Here is a 21444-nt window from a genome sequence, read left to right on the forward strand (position 1 = left end):
GAGTACTGTACAAAGTATACCTAATAGTAAAGGGGATGAAGGGTAATATGAGATGGAATAATTGGTTTCTGAGAGTAAATAGATTTATTTAGTTTGATACTCCTAGTTCAATAGAGATGTACAGAAACATGCTAAATTACATCCAGAGACATTGTAAGCGTAATAATCTATGGGTGGTACATTGAGATCTGAGGGTCATGTGACCAGGAGCGCCGTAATTATCCACTGAGTACACCCGTCAGCAACACACCAGGGTCAGTACCTGTGATCAGCTGACCGGGTGTTCGGTATGATCTGAGAATATACAAATAAACGAGTACCTACGAGGACCTGAGGTCAAATGGTATATAGGTCGTCATTGCGCCTGCACAATTTGCAGCAAATAACTAACGTACCACGGTCAGTATATGTGATCAGCTGACCGGATAGTCTGATATTGTCTCTAGTACGCACGCGCATAAGCGAAATAGCACCGACCAGGACCTGAAGTCACATGGTCTGTATGGACGTCGCAGCGCTAGTGCAAACCCTAGCAAACTGAGAAACTGACTACCCCTAAAGAGAAAGCAAGACCTCACTTGCCTCAAGAGAAATAACCCCAAGGATATAGGAAGCCCCCAACAAATAATAATGGTGAGGTAAGGAGAAAAGACACACGTAGGAATGAAAACAGATTCAGCAAATGAGGCCCGCTAATACTAGATAGCAGAAAACAGATAGAGAACTGTGCGGTCAGCAAAAAACCCTACCAAAATATCCACGCTGAGAATTCAAGACCCCCACACCAACTAACTAACCAAGCTGGGAAATCACATATTAGCAAGCTGGACAAGAAACATATTGAACACAGATGAACAAAAAATGAACAAAACGGAAACTTAGCTTCTCTTGAAGAGACTGGTAGCAAGGTAGTCAGAAGGAATCAGAATAGCACTGAATACATTGACAGCAGGCATGGACTGAGAGTCCAAGTGAGCTTAAATAGAAAACCAGCCCACAGATAACGAGACAGCTGATGCCAGTCACAACCTGCAGAAAGACAGCACTCACACAGTACCACTTGTGACCACAAGAGGGAGCCCAGAAATAACGCACAACACGTGCCCTTCTGGCTACGATATTACAACCCTAAAATGGCATCCTCATACAGAATAGGAATGGATTTATTAATAATATTTTTAATCCCATTAAATTGTGGGCTGTATTGGAGACATACAAATGGTTTAGTTGCAATTTCATTTTTTCGGTTCTTATTGAGTTATGCACATGATGAAATAAGATCGCGCGGATCCTTGATGGAAACTCTATGTAAGGCTCTGTTCAACATCCAATTAGGATATCCGCGTTTATTACATTTTTTACAAGATTTTACTAAATCATCTTTGAGGACATTATTATTGTTGCACTTGCGTTTTAGTCTCGTGAATTCTCCGATGGGAATGGATTCTGCGGTGTGTCTGGGATGGCTACTGTTTGCATGTAAAATTGTATCGCCTACTATTGGCTTGGAATAAGTTTGTGTTGAAATCAATTGGCTGGGAATACCTGTTAATTCTGAATCCAAAAAGGAAATTTGGGATTTGTCATCAACATATGTGAATTTTATATTACAGTTGTTGTTGTTGATGTAATCAACAAAATCGTGTATGGCAGATACATCTCCCCTCTGTATGATTAATGTATCGTCGATGTATCTGCAATAACACAAAATAAATGATGAAAAAATGTTTGTGGTTGCAAACAAAAAATGATATTCCCAAAAAGCCATAACCAAATTGGCTAGCGAAGGCGAAAGTTTGTCCCCCATCGCCACTCCCGTGTATTGTAAATAATATATACAATCAAAAGAAAAAAATTGTTAGTTAACAAAAAAAATGAAACTTGTAAAATGTAATTAATGAGATCCTGAGAATAACCACTATAATGATTTAGATGAAATTGTAGCGCTTGCATCCCCATGCTGTGCAGTATGCACATGTATAAGGAAATTACATCCCAACGTAACCAAGTGTAATCAGAAGACCACTTCTTATGCGATAAAATGTCTAAATCATCCTTAGTGTCCTTGATGTAACCTGGAATTCTAAGAACTAACGGCTGAAGCCAAGAATCAAGTCATTGTCCCATTTGTTCATGAATAGAACCTATGCTTGAAACTATTGGTCTCATTGGAGGGAAAATGGCTTTTTTGTGAATTTTAGGTAAACCGTGCAAAACAGGCATTATGGGATGGGAAATTTCCAAAAATTCAGCTTGCTTCTTGTAAAGAACTCCCAAAGACAAACCCTCTTCTACAATCCTGTCCATCGTAGGTTTAAAAGTGGTGGTCGGATCCGCAGTTTTCTTGTCTATAATCGCCAGAATTCATAATGACAATTACTCCTCCCTTGTCACTCATTTGTATTGTTATATCAGTCATGGTTTTTATTTCTTGGATGATCACCATATTTTACATTTTTAAGCTCCCGTTCTAAAACTTCCTGGAATGTGTTCATGCAATCAGCTCTAGATTTAATTGGATAGAAAAAGGGATTTTTGGTTTTCAGATTTCTGGATTGATGGATAATGTCTCCAGGCTCATTGTCTTGTCCTTGTAATTCCTGTAATGCCAATAATGAGGTCTGTTCATGAAAATCTAATGAATGAAAATCATTTACTGACGTCTCACACGAATCACTAACGTAATCAATTTCATCACACCAAAAATGTTTCCTAACTGTGAGGTTTCAAACAAATTTGTTGATGTCCAGTATGGTGGAAAAAAGATTGAAATCCTGATCGGGAACAAAATGTAATCCATAGGATGACAGGCCGAGTTGTTCCTCCGAAAAAAACTCTCGAAGATAAATTTAAAACATTCTCAACATCTATCTTGGCGTGAATTTCTTGCGGCGTGTCTGCATGCCAGAATTGCCTCCTATGTTTCCGCCCGCCGTGCCTTTTACTTTTTTTGTCTTGTTGGTATGTTTCACAGAGCTGCAACACACAGGTTCATTAAGGCTACGTTCACATTTGCGGTCAGCGCCGCAGCGTCGGGCGCCGCAGCGGCGCCGCATGCGTCATGCGCCCCTATATTTAACATGGGGGCGCATGGACATGCGTTGTGCTGCGTTTTGCGCCGCATGGCCGCAAGCGTTGGACGCAAGAAACGCTTCAAGTTGCATTTTTTTTGCGTCCAACTTTCGGCCAAAAAGGACGCATGCGGCGCAAAACGCAGCGTTTTAGCGTGCGTTTTGCCGCGTTTTTGTTTGCGTTGTGCGCTGCGGCGCCGACGCTGCGGCGCACAACGCAAATGTGAACGTAGCCTAAGACAAATATCGGACATGCCGAGACCATTATCACCAAAATCCCCTTCAGGTGAGCGGAAACTCACAGAACGTTTATTCTGTCTCTTTTTATAATTTGCAGGTCAGTCTCAAAATGGATCTGGGTGTTTTGGAAGAGGATTCCCATTCATTCCAATCATAAATTTAGAACTGAAAAAATGAAATTGCAGCTAAACCATTTGTATGTCTCCAATACAGCCCACAATTTAATGGGATTAAAAATATTATTAATAAATCCATTCCTATCCCGTATGAGGACGCCATTTTAGGGTTGTAACATCGTAGCCAGAAGGGCACGCACCTTAGGGAACATGTTATCACCCAGCACTTCCATTTCACACAAACCACCAGGGCCATGGCGGAAGTGTAAAGGCAGTTACACATGTAGCGTCTCCAGTGGCACGACATGTAAGCAGATGTCACTGCTAAAACATTCAGTAATTACAATAGCACCAATACATATAAGACACAAGATTCCGTTAGCTGCAATATTGATAACATTGATTGCATTATTGGTAACAAAGCTTATGTGGGTTGTACTAGCAGGAAGCTGAAGACTCGTTGTCACGATATGGTATAAAATACATAAGTTTAGTTTATCTGCCAGCACACATAGGGTGGGCGCTGACCCCCCCTTCATTGTGTTTTAGCTTTCCTTCTCAGAGCGTGTGGGGGTTTTATGAGAGCCAAGGTATTTACGACCGGCATTTCCTGCCGTGTAAGCTCTTGTCCAGCTATAACTGGACTAGAAACTTCTAGAATCCATGAAAGTTCTTTGTTTGGTTTTTGTAAGATATTAGGCAAACCATTTAAGTTAAGAATACGAGAATATATATTCTTAATCCCCCTCGATGGATCTACCCGCCACACTAAACATGAGCGTCTAACTCCATCTAGTAAAGAAGTAGGGGTTTCTCGGTAAATATGTATCCCAGATAGGACATATTTGATCTCATTAGAATGCCCACGTTAATCCGAGATGAATGCTGGGTTTGTTATGACTATGACAGGTTTTGTAGCGGAGTTATAGAAATTAGATATAGGTTAGGGAAAAGTTAGTTAACTGAAGAGGTAGGAGGGACGAGGTGATCCAACCCCTTTTTGGGATGTTACAGGCTCCAGCTATAACTGTCTGCCCAGATCCCCAGCTCAGTCTTCTTGTCTTTTCCTGGAGAGCCCTGAGCACGTCCAATGAGCTGGGACTGTTATGACCCCAATGGCAGAGGGTCTCAAAAGTACATACCAAGTCTGCAAACATAAAAAAACAGCTCATAGGGCAGTGGTAACTGGGCTAACCGTATATCTAATCCTAGCACCACAAATAGCAGCAGCCGGGGAACGTGCCTACGTTGGTTCTAGACGTCTCGCGCCAGCTGGAGAACTAACTAACCCTAGAAGGGAAAAGATAGACCTTTCTTGCCTCCAAAGAAAAGACCCCAAAAGTTGGATACAAGCCCCCCACAAATAATAACGGTGAGGTAAGGAGAAAAGACAAACATAAGAATGAACTAGATATTTAGCAAAGAGAGGCCCACTGACTAATAGCAGAATATAGTAAGATGACTTATACGGTCAGCAAAAACCCTATCAAAATTTCCACGCTGGATATTCAAGAACCCCCGAACCGTCTAACGGCCCGGGGGGAGCATACCAGCCCCCTAGAGCTTCCAGCAAAATCAGGAATCACATTTAGTACAAGCTGGACAGAAAGTAAGAGCAATACAGATAACCAAAAAACAAGGAAGCAAGACTTAGCTTAATTTTGCAAGAAACAGGACCAGCAGACAGGAGCAAACAGAAAGGATCTGATTACAACGATGCCAGGCACTGGACTGAGGATCCAGGAAGTTTATATAGCAACACCCCTGGACTAACGACCCAGGTGGGTGCCAAACTGAGGAAAGACAATCCCAGAGTCATATCACTAGTGACCACAAGAGGGAGCCAAAAAAGTCTAATTCACAACAGTACCCCCCCTTAAAGGAGGGGTCACCGAACCCTCACCAGGACCACCAGGGCGATCAGGATGAGCAGCGTGAAAGGCACAAACTAAATCGGCCGCATGCACATCAGAGGCAACCACCCAGGAATTATCCTCCTGGCCATAGCCCTTCCACTTGACCAGATACTGAAGCCTCCGTCTGGAGAGACGAGAATCCAAGATCTTCTCCACCACGTACTCCAACTCGCCCTCAACCAACACCGGAGCAGGAGGCTCAACAGAAGGAACCACAGGCACAACGTACAGCCGCAACAAAGACCTATGGAACACGTTGTGAATGGCAAACGACACCGGAAGATCCAAGCGAAAGGACACAGGATTAAGGATTTCCAATATCTTGTAAGGACCGATGAAGCGAGGCTTAAATTTAGGAGAGGAGACCTTCATAGGAACAAATCGAGAAGACAGCCACACCAAATCCCCAACACGAAGTCGGGGACCCACACCGCGGCGGCGGTTGGCAGCACCTGAATCCACAAACGCCATAACAGGGTAGGAAGACAATGAGCAAATTAAAGTCACAGACAAAATAAATTTAGGTTGCAAATTACCAATGGCGACAGGGCTAACAACCCTTGTTAGGCGTTTAGAGCATGCTGATATAACATGTGTAGAGGTTAAACATGTGTTAGAGATAAAGGTTGTTATACCGAAACGTCGCCGCAGATGGCAGATTAAATTTGTAAGTCATTTCTTCACTGATCATTGTAGCGCTGTCTCCTTTTTTTATATGGATTGGACTTTGTAGCTGGGTTGACCCCCTGGCAGTGACGTGCGCTACTAGGCTTATGGAAGCCATATGGGTATAGGGTGCGGTTTAATAATTTCTTTTGGATTTTTACATGCTGTGGGTCCTGTTTACCTGCACCTTACCCCTGTTTTATGATGGATACATTTGCTAGTACAAGTGGCAGTGAGCTAGCATCTGCCTGTTTTTATTATACCGATGAAGATGCTGCTAGGATTATTTCTGATACTGGAGTGGACAATTCATTTTTGAACCAACTTTCTCCTGAGATGTTAAAAAACAGATGGGAGATTGAGAAGAAAAAACTTGTTTCGTTGGAATTACATGCTGGGACATTGGTGGAGTACTACAAGGCAAAGAGAATCCCGAGGGGATTGAGGCCTAATCTAAGACCCACCCTAATGCCAAATAACACCCAATTTTGTGCCAAATTTGAAGCCATTGGTAACAAATATGCATTTGACATCATGCTGCTCAATATAGAGTTTTTGAAAAAGGACATTGAATCCCTTAAAGCTAAGGTGGAAGAGATTAGGAATAATCTCACACCATTGGTTTCAGCTACGGACTTTGGTTCAATTAGCTCTAAGATCGAAGAGAACCTTTTGAAATATCGGACCGGTTTGGAAGACACTAAGAGGTCCAAGTGGTTCAGAGATCTTGAGGATTACAACAATGGCAGAGTATATGGCTGGAAATTCTTTGCCTAACAAAATGAAGTCGGGCTCTGGGCGGTCCAAGAATCACCCTAAGAGGTGGAGAAGACCCCAGAAACAATCAGCCCCGCAAAACGCATTTGGCTTTACAGGTGGTGAGTCGGATTCCACTGATGATGGTGGTGCTACGAATACTGGTCCTGCTGGTTTTTTAGCCAGAGAGGTGGGGCCTATACCCCAAGAAGGCGCAGTGGCCACAGGGGCGGCAGGAGACATAATAAAAGGGAGCCAAGGCTTGACAACGAGATCCAAGGGGAGGATGAAGTGAGTGCTCCAACATCCTTGGTGGTAAATATATCCTCATTTTCTCTCTCAGATATTCAAATTAAGCTCTTGTCTAAGGGGTTATCATTTTGCCCTACCAGTCGGACTGACTGGTTTGTTTTGGATAATGATTTGTTCTCTTTCTTTAGACGGCTGAAACTGACATTGTTTTTTTCAGGTAAAGAAGGCTCTGTGCCCTCGGTTCCACAGGAGGGCTTTTCACTCAGCAAATTAGGTCTCTACAACAAAAGTGACTTTGTTCCTCCTGAACATGACCCGGTTGTTGAGACGTTCTCTAAATTTGTTAAGGCTGATATAGCCAAATTGAGGAAGGGTAACTTGAAATTTGGTAAATCCAATTTAACATTTGCTGAGCGTAAAGAGATTGGAGCATTAAAGAAAAACAAATCCATCACCATCAAGCCAGCCGATAAAGGCGGGGCGTTGGTGGTGATGGATACTTCACAATATGTCAGTGAAATAAGGTCACAACTGTCTGATGATAATGTTTATGAGAAGCTGCGTGGAAACCCCATGCAGGATTTTAAATCTGAGTTTGAGGCAATCATTGATGAGGCCTTGAGTATGGGCATCATTGATGTTAAATTGGCGGAGTTTCTGAAGGTCGAGCATCCGGTAGTTGTCATACTGTATACGCTACCTAAGATCCACAAAGATCTGCAGAGACCTCCTGGCCGACCGATTGTGTCGGGCAGGGGGTCTCTGAGCAATAAAGTGGCCATTTTCCTAGATCGACTGCTGAGGGATTTTGCTGTATCTGCTCCCTCATATGTAAGGGACACGAGCGATTTCATCAAGTCCCTTGAAGGGATACATGTGGTTGATTCCACGTGGTTGGTTTCTTTTGATGTGTCCTCCCTGTATACTTCCATCGAGCATGCCAGGGGTTTGTATGCCGTCGGTGTGGCGCTCGCCGGCTCCGACATGGCCCCGAGCTGTACGCGCTTCACCCTGGCGCTGCTGGAGTTCATCCTGGGGAGGAATTTTTTTCTCTTCGGTGATGACTACTTCCTGCAGCGCCGCGGGACGGCCATGGGGTCCAATGTGGCCCCCACTTATGCAAACATCTATATGGCCGTCCTGGAGGATGAGTGCGTGTACGGTTCACGTTTTTGGTGCCATGTCAGGGGTTGGTGACGCTACATCGACGACATCTTCCTGGTATGGGATGGTGATAGGGATGAACTTGAATCCTTTCTTTCCTATCTGAACAATATTCATCCTGGCCTGGGTTTTACCATGGAGTGTTCTCGTGACAGGATCCAGTTTCTTGATACTTGTGTCTATAAGACTGGGGGATGTCTACACACTGATTTGTATGTTAAAGAAACGGATAGGAACAATCTTCTTTACTTCTCCAGTGAACATCCATGCAAGATGGTTGAGTCTTTGCCTTGGAGTCAGCTGTTGAGGGTAAGGAGGATTGTGTCGTGTGAGACCTCCGTTGATGGTAGATTGGAGGAAATGTGTTGTAAATTTTTATCAAGGGGCTATCCTAGGGTTGACCTTGAGAAATATAAACAACAGGCTTTGGTTACTAGACGTGAGGACCTTTTGGTTCCGAAGAATAAGGTTGAGACAAACAAAAGGATTCCTTTTGTAAGTACTTATAATAACATGAGCTCGAGGGTCTCGGGCATTATACGGAAACACTGGTCCCTGCTAAATAAGGGTCACTCTAATGTGGTTGAATTTCAAACACCTCCACTATTTTCATATAGGAGGAATAAAAACTTGAGGGATAAACTAGTCTTCTCTGATATTGGCAGTTCAAAGAGGGATCTACAAACGACACTGAGTCAACCTAGTCTTGGTAATTTTCCGTGTCTGGGTTGTGCTTGCTGTAGCAACATGCTCAAAGGGGCTTTTTTCTGCCACCCGTATACCGGTAAAAGATATGACATTAAGAGACGGTATACCTGTAGGAGCAGTTATGTCATTTATGTGTTGACCTGCCCTTGTGGTCTCTTCTATGTGGGGGAGACCACAATGGAGGTCAGAGCAAGAATCAGCAAGCACAAAAGCACGATCAGGACTAAATTGTTGGATTTACCTGTACCAAGACACTTCCATGATAAGGGGCATTCGGTCAACCAGTTAAGGTACAGGGTGACTGATGATGTACCAGTGATGCAGCGGGGTGGAGATCGCATTACCTTGTTGAAGAGAAGGGAATTGAGATGGATCTTTGAGTTGGATACCCTATACCCGAGGGGGATGAATTTGGAGTACCAGCAAAGCTGTTGTCTCTAGTGGTCTTTTTATGGTTCTAGCAGTATTCTTCTGGTATAGTGTTTTTAACCATCTTTTATGGATTTTCTATATATTTCTTACATCTATATAAGTTTTTGTTTATGTTATGTTATGCTATATGATGTATTTATGCCAGTAATGGTTAGACAATATGCGGGTATCTTGTCCCTAATTCTCTTATGAGTCTCAGTTTTTTAATAGACATTTACACTGCTGGATTGCCATATATTGTGGAGGAGTTATAGTGGATTTGTAATCGCCAGCGCATGGAAACCTTGCAGGACACGTTTAATGGTGTCCTGATGAAGTTAATGAAGCAAGCTCTGCGCAATGGCGTTATATACATGGATCCTCCTGGACGCTATCTATGCTTTATACAGAAAGCACTAGTTGGACTTGCACAGTAACCTATTTCACTCCTGCGATCATGTGATAGAGCACTGAGAATCCGATGGGACGACGGTCGCTATACTAACATTCCGAGGGCTGGTCTGTACCCTGGATACTGTGTGTGCCATGCGCAGTGAGGTCTTATGAACTGGACTTGCGCAGTAATCTCCTCTCTTCTTATGGACAATCCTCTCATGCACAGTGGAGATTTGTGAACTGGACTTGTGCAGCAACTTCCTCCACCTCCGTGTTCACCTGATTTGCGATCGATTCTCCATTGCACTACGGCCGCTATGACATCATTTGGAGGGTGGGCTTGTTTCCTGCTTACATGGTATGCTATGGATTCATTGGAGGACTGCGGTTTGGTTACAGTTGTATGTAGGGGATCTTGATCGCACTATAATGGGCTGCTTTTTTAGCTTTTCAGCGATCAGGGCTAGTATGCCTTTGTTAGATGATATAGCATTATTGTCTATGTATTTGTGAAATATTTTTGTCTGTTTAATTATATTTATATGTATTTATGTTTTTTCTATTATGGTGCTTCACTCCTATTGGTGATTTTCTGAATTGGGGGGTGGTGCTTGAAGTATATAATGGTGGTTGGGACATGTGTCAGACTGTGCTTGATAAAGGTTGTTATACCGAAACGTCGCCGCAGATGGCACATTAAATTTGTAAGTCATTTCTTCACTGATCATTGTAGCGCTGTCTCCTTTTTTGATATGGATTGGACTTTGTAGCTGGGTTGACCCCCTGGCAGTGACGTGCGCTACTAGGCTTATGGAAGCCATATGGGTATAGGGTGCGGTTTAATAATTTCTTTTGGATTATAACATGTGTAGAATCACCACAGTAAAAACACAACCCATTCTGACATCTATGATTTTTCCGTTCATTTCTGGTCTGAATTCTACCACATTGCATTAAATCAGGTGTTTGTTCAGACAACACCACCAGAGGATTCGCGGTTTTGCGCTCCCGCAAACGCCGGTCAATTTGAATAGCCAGCGCCATGGAATCATTCAGACTTGTAGGAATGGGGAAACCCACCATCACATTCTTAATGGCTTCAGAAAGGCCATTTCTGAAGTTTGCGGCCAGAGCACACTCATTCCACTGAGTAAGCACGGACCATTTCCGAAATTTTTGGCAATACACTTCAGCTTCATCCTGGCCCTGAGAAATAGCCAGCAAGGCTTTTTCTGCCTCAATTTCAAGATTGGGTTCCTCGTAAAGCAATCCGAGCGCCAGAAAAAACGCATCAATATTTGCCAATGCCGGATCTCCTGGCGCTAACGAGAAAGCCCAATCCTGAGGGTCGCCCCGTAAGAAAGAGATAATAATTTTAACTTGCTGAGCTGAGTCTCCAGATGAACAGGGTCTCAGAGATAGAAACAATTTACAATTATTCCTGAAATTCCTAAACTTGAATCAGTCTCCAAAGAACAGTTCAGGAATAGGTATTTTAGGTTCAGACATAGGACTACTGGTAACAAAATCTTGTATACCCTGCACACGAGCAGCAAGCTGGTCCACACTTGTAATCAAGGTCTGGACATTCATGTCTGCAGCAAGCACAAGCCACTCAGAGGTAAAGGGGAGGAAGAAAGAGAGGGAAAAAAAAAAAAACCTCAGAATTTCCTTTCTTATTATCCCACTTCTGCAATGCATTAAACATTCAACTTTGGCCTGGCATACTGTTATGACCCCAATGGCAGAGGGTCGCAGAAATAAATACCAAGTCTGCAAACACAAAAAACCAGCTCATAGGGCAGTGGTAACTGGGCTGACCGTATATCTAATCCTAGCACCACAAATAGCAGCAGCCGGGGAACGTGCCTACGTTGGTTCTAGACGTCTCGCGCCAGCCGGAGAACTAACTAACCCTAGAAGGGAAAAGATAGACCTTTCTTGCCTCCATAGAAAAGACCCCAAAAGTTGGATACAAGCCCCCCACAAATAATAACGGTGAGGTAAGGAGAAAAGACAAACATAAGAATGAACTAGATATTTAGCAAAGAGAGGCCCACTGACTAATAGCAGAATATAGTAAGATGACTTATACGGTCAGCAAAAACCCTATCAAAATTTCCACGCTGGATATTCAAGAACCCCCGAACCGTCTAACGGCCCGGGGGGAGCATACCAGCCCCCTAGAGCTTCCAGCAAAATCAGGAATCACATTTAGTACAAGCTGGACAGAAAGTAAGAGCAATACAGATAACCAAAAAACAAGGAAGCAAGACTTAGCTTAATTTTGCAAGAAACAGGACCAGCAGACAGGAGCAAACAGAAAGGATCTGATTACAACGATGCCAGGCACTGGACTGAGGATCCAGGAAGTTTATATAGCAACACCCCTGGACTAACGACCCAGGTGGGTGCCAAACTGAGGAAAGACAATCCCAGAGTCATATCACTAGTGACCACAAGAGGGAGCCAAAAAAGTCTAATTCACAACATGGGACATATGGTTGCCTGCAATGCAATGAACTGAGAACATGTGAGTTGTACCTTTTCTTATTTAATCCTTTTATTTTCATAATTACCTTGTACATATTTGCAATTGTCTCATTTGTAACATCTTTGTAAAATATTTTGATATAAACCCTGCATAAACTTTATGAGTATAATATTTCATACTAGTTCATTCTCCATGCTCTAAACGTACCCTGTCTCCTGAAGGGAATTACGCTACTGTTTTGGGTTAGCTTCGGACCCGTTTAATCGAAGCTGGTGGCAGCGATACCGTGCAGGCTTTTGGGTGATGTTGTAGCGACTGCGGCGTTAATAATTATTGTTCCTGCCTGAGTGGGAGTAGTTATCGCGTCGCTGCAGCGTGCCCAATAGCCCGTACATAGCAGGCAGCCTTTCTGGCGACTATTTACCCTAAGTGCAGTACCTAATCTGACCTGCGGGTAAAGGGGGCGCCAGAGAGCTGCAAGTGTTAAGTGGAACTGTAAGCGGGATACATAAATCCCTGCAGTTCATGGTATATTGAAGAGCAGTGGGATACCTAGGATAAGCCCCTGCTGTAAACTAAGAGGTCAATAGCCTTGTGTGTGTTTTTTTATCACATTGTGGCAGTGGAGGGAGAACTAAGATAAGCCCCCTGCACATGTGATAGCCGTCTGTTGGCCTAAAGTCACCCCGATCCGTGACGTAGGGGTGACGGTCACGGTGTGGATCCCTGACATATTGGTGGAAGCGGCTAAGGGATCGTGACACTCGTATTTCAGAACATTTATACGACATCGCTAATGTTAGACAATCGCAATGTATTCTCTGCAGCCAAACATTTCATGGATAATCATTCACGGAACATTCATCCTTTTAGGATTACAGGTTTAGAAAAAATGGTGGCGACATTCACCGAGTCTTACTGACCCGTGAGGCATATTGGATTTCTAATTTAGGTACGAGATTTCCTGACAGTCTGAACAAGAAAAACAAAATAATGTTTCATTGTTAACTGAAATAAGATGTAATGCGGTTATTATTTATCTATACATATATATTTTTTCTGTTTGCAGATGCTTTTGCCCTTTTGTATAAATTCTGTGTTTACTCACTAATGATTTTATGCATCAGGACCTTCGATCATGTGATATGATTCTGGCACTTGATTGGCACCAAGGTCTTTTTATACGAAGTTTGGCATATGGTAGATCAGCTTTGACAAAGACCGTTGCCACAGTCGAAACGCATCCTATACATTTTAATGATTTTGGATTAAAGATTTTCATTTTATTTTGAAGAACCTGGAACAATCATGTTTTCATTTTGCTACGTCATCACGTCTCATCAGGATGGAGTTCCGAGCACCCTCGCAGGATCGGTGAGCTGGCTTTTTTTTCTTTTTTTCTGTCATTAAACGAGGGATACCAAAAATTTTGACCATATATATATATTACACACACCGGTGAAACTATATGCTACGTCCAACTGTGGTGCATGTGGATTTGTGGACCCACTGTGCCACAGGACAGTACTTGCTCAGGAAAGAGCGCAGCTAAGCAACTGCCTGGTTTTCGCTAGAGTTCCTGATGGTGGAGATAGACTTGCTCTGCAAGTAGCTGCCAGGTACCACTCCTAGTTAGTCTCCGGTACTGCAGCTGTTGACCCAGATCTAAGGTTCTCTGACATAGACTAGAGATATGGTCAAACAAACCGGTTTAGGATACTGGAACGGGGACTGACTGCACACAGACTGGGTGACGATGTTCAGGCACTGCCAACACCGGCACCAGGAATTCGCGTTCAAGACACTGGTCACACCAGGACCAGGGATTCGAATGGGTTCAGGACTCTGGCCACACCAGGACCAGGGATTCGGGTTCAGGACCAGGGATTCGGGTTCAGGACACTGGCCACACCAGGACCAGGGATTCAGGTTCAGGACACTGGCCACACCAGGACCAGGGATTCGGGTTCAGGACTGGCCACACCAGGACCAGGGATTCGGGTTCAGGACACTGGCCACACCAGGACCAGGGATTCGGGTTCAGGACACTGGCCACACCAGGACCAGGGATTCGGGTTCAGGACACTGGCCACACCAGGACCAGGGATTCAGGTTGAGGACCCTGGCTGCCCAGCACTAGGTATATATCCTTGTGTTGCCCCCGCCGTTATCATGGGGCTGCTGCATCTTGCAGTTCATTAGTCCTGTCATGTTGGTGAGTACATTGGCTTTATTTCTTTGATTTTTTTTTTTAATTTTGTGTCACCGTACTCACCACAGAAGCCAGGCCTGCGCCAGGAGATTGCAATCTTCTGCTGAGAACACTCCCGAGCGTAGCTGGTAAATGTGGGGCACATGGTGGAGGTCCTGTTCTGGCCCGTGTGCTGGCAGTAGGTATACATACATGTGTCATAGAAGCTGCGGGGATCCACCTATATATGAATGACAGCACACATTAGGGCTGTCCACACCAGAAAACAGTCAGCAGGACAGAGATCAATGCCGAGATGCACCTGTAATGGCAGAGTGCCCAGCCCAACCAGGACCAATAGCAAACATGATGATGGTGAGAAACCCAGAGATCCACCAGCAATGGAAGAGTGTCCAGCCCAACCCAGACTAATGGCAAACAAGATGATGGTGAGAAGCCCAGATATCCACCAGTAATGGCTGAGTACCCAGCACAATCCAGACCAATGGCAATCAAGATGATGGTGAGAAGGACAGAGATCCATCAGTAATCTCAGAGTGCCCAGCCCAACCCAAGCCAATGGCAAAAAAAATGATGGTGAGAATCCTAGATATCCACCAGTAATGGCAGAGTGCCCAGCCCAACCAAGACCAATGGCAAACATGACGATGGTGAGAAGCCCAGAGATCCACCAGTAACGGCAGAGTGCCCAGCTAAATCCGGACAATGGTAAACATAATGATGGTGAGAAGCCCAGAGAATCACCGGTAATGGCAGAGTGCCCAGCCCAACCGGACCAATGGCAAACATAGTGATGGTGAAAAGCCCAGAGATCCACCAGCAATGACAGTGCCCAGCCCAACCAAGACCAATGGCAAACATGACGATGGTGAGAAGCCCAGAGATCCACCAGTAACGGCAGAGTGCCCAGCTCAATCCGGACAATGGTAAACATAATGATGGTGAGAAGCCCAGAGACTCACCGGTAATGGCAGAGTGCCCAGCCCAACTGGACCAATGGCAAACATAGTGATGGTGAAAAGCCCAGAGATCTACCAGCAATGACAGAGTGCTCAGTCCAATCCAGACCAATGGCAAACATAATGATGGTGAGAAGCCCAGAGATCCACCAGCAATAGCAGAGTGCTCCGAACAGCATGGACCAGGAGTATTTATAGCGATCCTACAATCAGTGGCACAATCATAGTAGTGCACTACCTGAGCATCCTATAACTACTTTGACGGCCTTACCTTGTAGTGACAGTGACTGAAGGGGGCAATTAAGAGCTTCCTGCACACAGATTCTGCCTCCGCCCTGATTGCGTCTCGTCCAGGAAGTTCACAGCTGTGGCCGAACTCAGGAACATCAGGACATGTCTGCTGCTCCGAGGCGAAAAGAGAGAAGTCACTTGGCCTCAGAATAAGAACAACCACCATCATTCACAAAACACCTCTAATCCAACCACCATTATTTATACAACACCTCCCATCATCCGCACTGCACATTCTGGAGGTCTGTATTTTCTACACTCACCAAGCTGTGGATGTCCTGGATCTTCCAAGAGTTCCCAAACATGGCAGCATTGAGAGACAAGGCACCCCCAGCCATGGTTAAGTCATCTAAGAAGAGACATTGTTAGTGAGGATACCCGTTCCCCCAGCAGCTGCACACAGTCCCTACAGACACACACCTTCTGGGTTCTCATTGTAGGTTCCACATAGTCCGCTGGTTCTGCCCTGGAGGTCGGAGTTCACTGTCACATAAATGTCGTGTCTGCCATCGAACTTCACCCTGACTCCCAGACCACTCTCTATGAAGACGAAGTCTCCAAGCCAGAGGATGCTAATACCTGCCGTGAGAGGTGGTGGATATTTACTTACCCCACAAACCTCATACAACCCCCAACAAAAGACCAACTGCAAGAAGGACAAATCCCGTATCCAAGACACTGAGTAAGTGGCCTAATTCTGCTTCATTCATAGAAGTGGCCACCGGTGACCAAAACAGAATCTGTCAGCACTGCTGAGGGCTCAAGTATCATATGCTGACAGATATACGATCCTTCAACAACAATAGGATCCATTACCGGATATTAGACACCAGTCATCAATGCGGACACAACAATACGGCGTCCTGCAGACCCCCAAAGAAGCTCCAAAGACTCACCATTCTGCAGATGGGGGTCTCCGTCTGGTACCACAATCTCATTCACAGTCACTGACCGCCCCTTCACCATAACCTGATCCAACCCAAAGATCATCTTCAGAACCTGGAGGCAGAAAGATTAGATGATGAGAAACTGCAGAGGTTCAGCGAAGGCACTGTATGTGAGGGGAAGGCGTCACCCTGCAGTATTATAGTAGTTATATTCTTGTGCACAGAGGCAGTATTATAGTAGCTATATTATTGTACATAGCAGCATCTTAAGGGGTGCACGCGTGTGGGGTCAAGCACGCGCATCCCTGCAGCAAAGCATCACGCAGCTAAGCATAGTGAGGCCGCAGTTATTTCAACGGCAATTCGTCACGGCAGGAGTCAGGACCCCACTCTATGTATCTGTCTCTTTTTGGTATGTCTGCTGAGTAAGCACTTCTTATTACTTGGATCTAGCTTTTCTAATAACCCATCATAGTCCTTAATCATGTTTACATATGCCCTTACAGTGTTTGCTCCACTAATCCTCTCTCTCTCCTTCGCTATCCACAAACCACAGCACCCTCTAACCAAATTATCATCTCCACTGCACTCTTACCTCCCCTCAAATCTGTCCTAATAAAACATAAAACAAGCTGGCCACTCTCTTTCTCCCACCTGCTCTCCCTTTCTCTGCTTCTCCTCACTGCTGGCAACATATCTGCCAACCCCAGACCCCCACAGCTCATACCTTCCCTGACTACCCCCTCCTATCGCTCCCTATATAATACGAACTACCGCAATCTTTCCAACATAAAACCCGTGCCCCTGATGCCCACCCCCCGGCTCCCTCTCTCTGGAGCACTCTGGAATGCCCGCTCAATCTGCAATAAGCTTCATGTGATTCATGACCTTTTTCTCTCTCACAAGCTTGCCTTCCTCGGCCTCACAGAAAAATGGCTAACACTCTCTGACACCGCCTCCCCTGCTGCGCTGTGTTATGGCGGTCTCCACTTCACCCACACTCCTCGCCCCAGCAACAGACATGGTGGAGGAGTGGGTCTTCTCCTTTCTGCTAACTGCACCTTTAACTCAATCCCACCTCTACCATCCCTTATCATCCCCTCTTTTGAAGTCCACTCTGTCCGCATCTACTCTCCCTCCAACCTCCAAGTGGCCGTCATATACCGACCTCAGGGCCCGGCCACTGCCTTTATTGACCAATTCTCCCCCTGGCTTCTTCACTTTCTCTCTGTTGACATTCCCACCATCATCATGGGTGACTTCAACATCCCCGCTGATACCCTTCAGTCAACAGCCTCCAAACTTCAGTCCCTTACTTCATCTTTTGGACTTACTCAGTGGTCCTCCGCAGCTACCCACACAGATGGACATACCCTAGACCTGGTCTTCACCCGTCTCTGCTCTCTATCTAACTTAACCACCTCCTCTCCCTCTATCCGACCACCATCTGCTCACTTTCTCATCCCTGTCCTCCTCACCGGTCACACATGTCCAGCAACATGCGCACCCCCACAGAAATCTTGCACACCTAGACTCCCACACACTCTGACTCTATCCTACCACTGGCATTCATATCCTCACTCCACGACACAGACACTGCTACCGCTTTCTACAATGCCACTCTCGCATCAGCTATTGACACGGTTGCCCCTCTTGTTCATGGCAGAGTGCAACATATCAATAGACAACCCTGGCACAATAACACCACTAAAAAGCTCTGGCAACCGTCCAGGGTTGCAGAGCGGCGTTGGAAGAAAACACATTCGCAAGACGACTTCACTGCATTCAAACAGGCAACACTCGCTTTTAAATCTGCTCTCAACTCTGCTAAACAGGCCTACTTCACAACCCTTGTATCTTCCCTATCCTACAACCCCAAACAGTTATTTAAAACTTTTAACTTCCTCCTCCGCCCCCCACTGCCCCCTCCAACCTCCCTCATCTCTGCTGAGGGCTTTGCCACACACTTTAAAAATAAGATCAACCAAACAAGGCAAGTCTTCATTGTTCAACCACCACAACCCCTTTGTGTACCAGACCAATGCCCAAACCCCATAACCTCCCTCTCCAAGATCACTGAAGGGGAGCTTAATTGTCTCCTCTCCAAATCACACCTCACCACCTGCACGCTCAACCCATCCCATCCCGCCTCCTCCCCAACCTCACCACCACTCTTGTCCCATCCCTAACCCACCTCTTCAACCTATCACTAACTTCTGGCACCTTTCCTTCTGCTTTCAAACATGTCACAATCACACCTATAAGCTATTACTTGACCCAAGCGTTATGTCCAGCTATAGCCCAATATAGCCATTCGCTTCCAAAATCCTGGAGTAGCACGTCCACGCAGAATTTTCCTCCCACCTGTTATCTAACTTGCTATTTGACAATCTACAATCTGGTTTCCGCCCCCATCACTCAACTGAGATAGCCCTGACCAAAATCACTATTGACCTACTTACAGCCAAAGCTAACGGACAATATTCTGTACTCCTCCTTCTAGACCTGTCCTCTGTTGACCATTGCCTCCTACTACAGATCCTCTCCTCCTTTGGCATCAAAGACCTCGCCCTATCCTGGATCTCCTCGTACCTTTCCAACCGCATATTCAACGTCTCCCACTCCCACACTACCTCCTCATCGCACCCTCTCTCTGTTGGAGTCCCCCAAGGCTCTGTTCCAGGACCCCTACTCTTCTCAATCTATACACTTAGCCTAGGACAACTCATAAAGTCCCATGGATTACAGTACCACCTTTATGCTGATGACACGCAGATCTACCTTTCTGGCCAGATGTCACCTCTCTGTTGTCCAGAATCCCCGAGTGTCTATCAGCCTGTAGAGATCAGACTGAACCAAAGAATCCATTTTGTCTTCCTCCTGAGAAATCTGATAGATACAGCAAGAAGTATATTTCTGCAGACTTGACATCTTCTTTGTTTTGTTAGTAATCACGCGCGCATTCCTCCTTGAAATTGTAGCTTTTTTATCCACATACCAAATAATTGTAACTCTACACTAGAATAGACTTGCTTTGTAAGTGATTATGAAATATGAGCGCTTATGCGCATGTCTGAAAAATGTCTAAACTTTTTATCTATATAAAGAAGGGATCGTGCCCAGTGAGGAGAGGCGTGCTCTGAGGCCATCCCTATGTATGAACACACAACCTTTGTGCTGCGTGTCATTTATTTGGATCCCATCCAGGAAGTCAGGGACGGAGAGGACTCAACATTCTTTGGCGCCCGAACAGGGACCCGAGGCGAGAGTATCTACTCAAGATTCACCTGTGGATACGGACAACGGAGATCTGGGATAATGGACGGCAAATGAACTGAAAAACCTGGCCAGGTAAGAGACATTATTAGTTCTCTTTTATCTGCCCTGTATTATCCGAAAGATCTCTATGAGCCGTGTCACGCTGGGTTAGTCTAGTAGTGAGTAGATACCTATAAAACTCGGGTTACCATATTGTATAGATTTATAAGTCCTGTCCCTGGCAGTGTGTGAACAGTGTGAAGGTTGTGGCATGTTGTGAAAGAAGAGCAAAAGTACGTAGAAAATAAGCCGAAATAGTTGGGGTATAAGCCTTATACACGGAAGTCAGCCTAACTGGGTCATGTGCTTGCGTCCTTTCGAGGAGACCTCCGCCCATGCTTGACTATTCATTAAGTGCTTAACCTCCTTCATTTCTGGATAAGGTTTGATAGAATGAGCCCAGGACGCGGTTTCATGAGCCTGGGACAAGTATGCTAACTGAGACAGAAAGTTTTGTGATCTGTATGGTGTTGCTGAGTCTGTTTGCATGTGCAATAGCACTCAAGTACGTCCTGCATATTAGAAGAAACGGAGCAGACGAGCCTTTCAATATTTTAGCTCCCTAGGAGAGAAGGCAACGAGACATCACCACAGAGTAAGTGGTTGTCCAAACGTCACCTAGGGTAGTCATAGCTAATATTGAAAAGAAAAATGGGAAATAAACAGACAAAAACTGTCTTAGGACAAGTGGAAGCAGCAGATATCATACAGGAAAGATGTGGGAAGACAGTCAGAAGACAGATTAGAAGGGTAAGAGAAAAATTGGGAATTTCAGAAGCACTTGTGTTCAGCACAGAATGGGAAAGAATGAGCAAGGAACGAGGTAATAGATGGATTTTTGTAAGTTTGATTGTCTAGACAAAGGAAATTGTTAAGTTGCTGGAAGATTATTTCTTTTTGGCGCAAAGCCAATTTTTTAGAAATCCTTATAACTTTTTGTCTGAACATAATTTTGAAGTTCTGTTTTTATCAAAGTGATATGTTTTGATTGATAATTCTTCGTGCAAAAAATTAGCATTTGGCATTTTGCCAAGTTTTTGTTACAATGTTTGAGAAACAAAAGGAAAAGTTCAAAGCCGCTACTCCAGACTGGAGGACGTTAGAACAACCAAATATTGTGAAACAACGATGTTTAGGAATAGCCATGGATATAAAAGAAAATCATAAGCCTGTCAGAATAGCTGAGGGTTATGATGGGGTAATTCGAACACTGCCATATACTGTGCCCCTAGAGGTCTCATTAGGACCTAAATGTTTTGCATCCAGATTTTTGTATGCCAGAGGTGCCCCAACATGTTTGTTGGGAACTGATGTCCTAAAGAAATTAGAAGCTAATATCAATTTTAGGAAAGATGGCACAGTTATGTTGACTATCCCTGATGATGCAGAATCATTAGAACAATATGTCAGAATTCAGGCTTTTGAGGATTTTACGGAAGAGAAAGAATACACCACAGATCTAGACCTCTCAATGATCCCAGAAACACTGTGGGCACAGGGTGACACTGATGTGGGATTATTGCATATCTCTCCTGTAAAATTATCTGTGCAACCAGGAACTGTTCTCCCACAGCTCAGACAATACCC

General features: G+C 44.7%; 1 protein-coding gene across 1 annotated transcript in view; it reads right to left on the bottom strand.

The window, feature by feature from the left end:
• The window catches only part of LOC143782169 (SCO-spondin-like), a 557899-nt gene that overhangs the window by 435002 nt on the left and 101453 nt on the right, over nucleotides 1-21444 (bottom strand). Inside the window, exons 7-11 of the mRNA XM_077269323.1 lie at nucleotides 16549-16651; nucleotides 16073-16231; nucleotides 15916-16001; nucleotides 15633-15761; nucleotides 14466-14622 (exon numbers count right to left, since the gene is read on the bottom strand). Of these exons, the coding sequence (XP_077125438.1) occupies nucleotides 14466-14622; nucleotides 15633-15761; nucleotides 15916-16001; nucleotides 16073-16231; nucleotides 16549-16651 (634 nt within the window). The remainder of the gene's footprint in view (nucleotides 1-14465; nucleotides 14623-15632; nucleotides 15762-15915; nucleotides 16002-16072; nucleotides 16232-16548; nucleotides 16652-21444) is intronic.

Source organism: Ranitomeya variabilis, chromosome 6 (genome assembly GCF_051348905.1).
Source record: "Ranitomeya variabilis isolate aRanVar5 chromosome 6, aRanVar5.hap1, whole genome shotgun sequence".
Lineage (NCBI taxonomy): Eukaryota > Metazoa > Chordata > Amphibia > Anura > Dendrobatidae > Ranitomeya > Ranitomeya variabilis.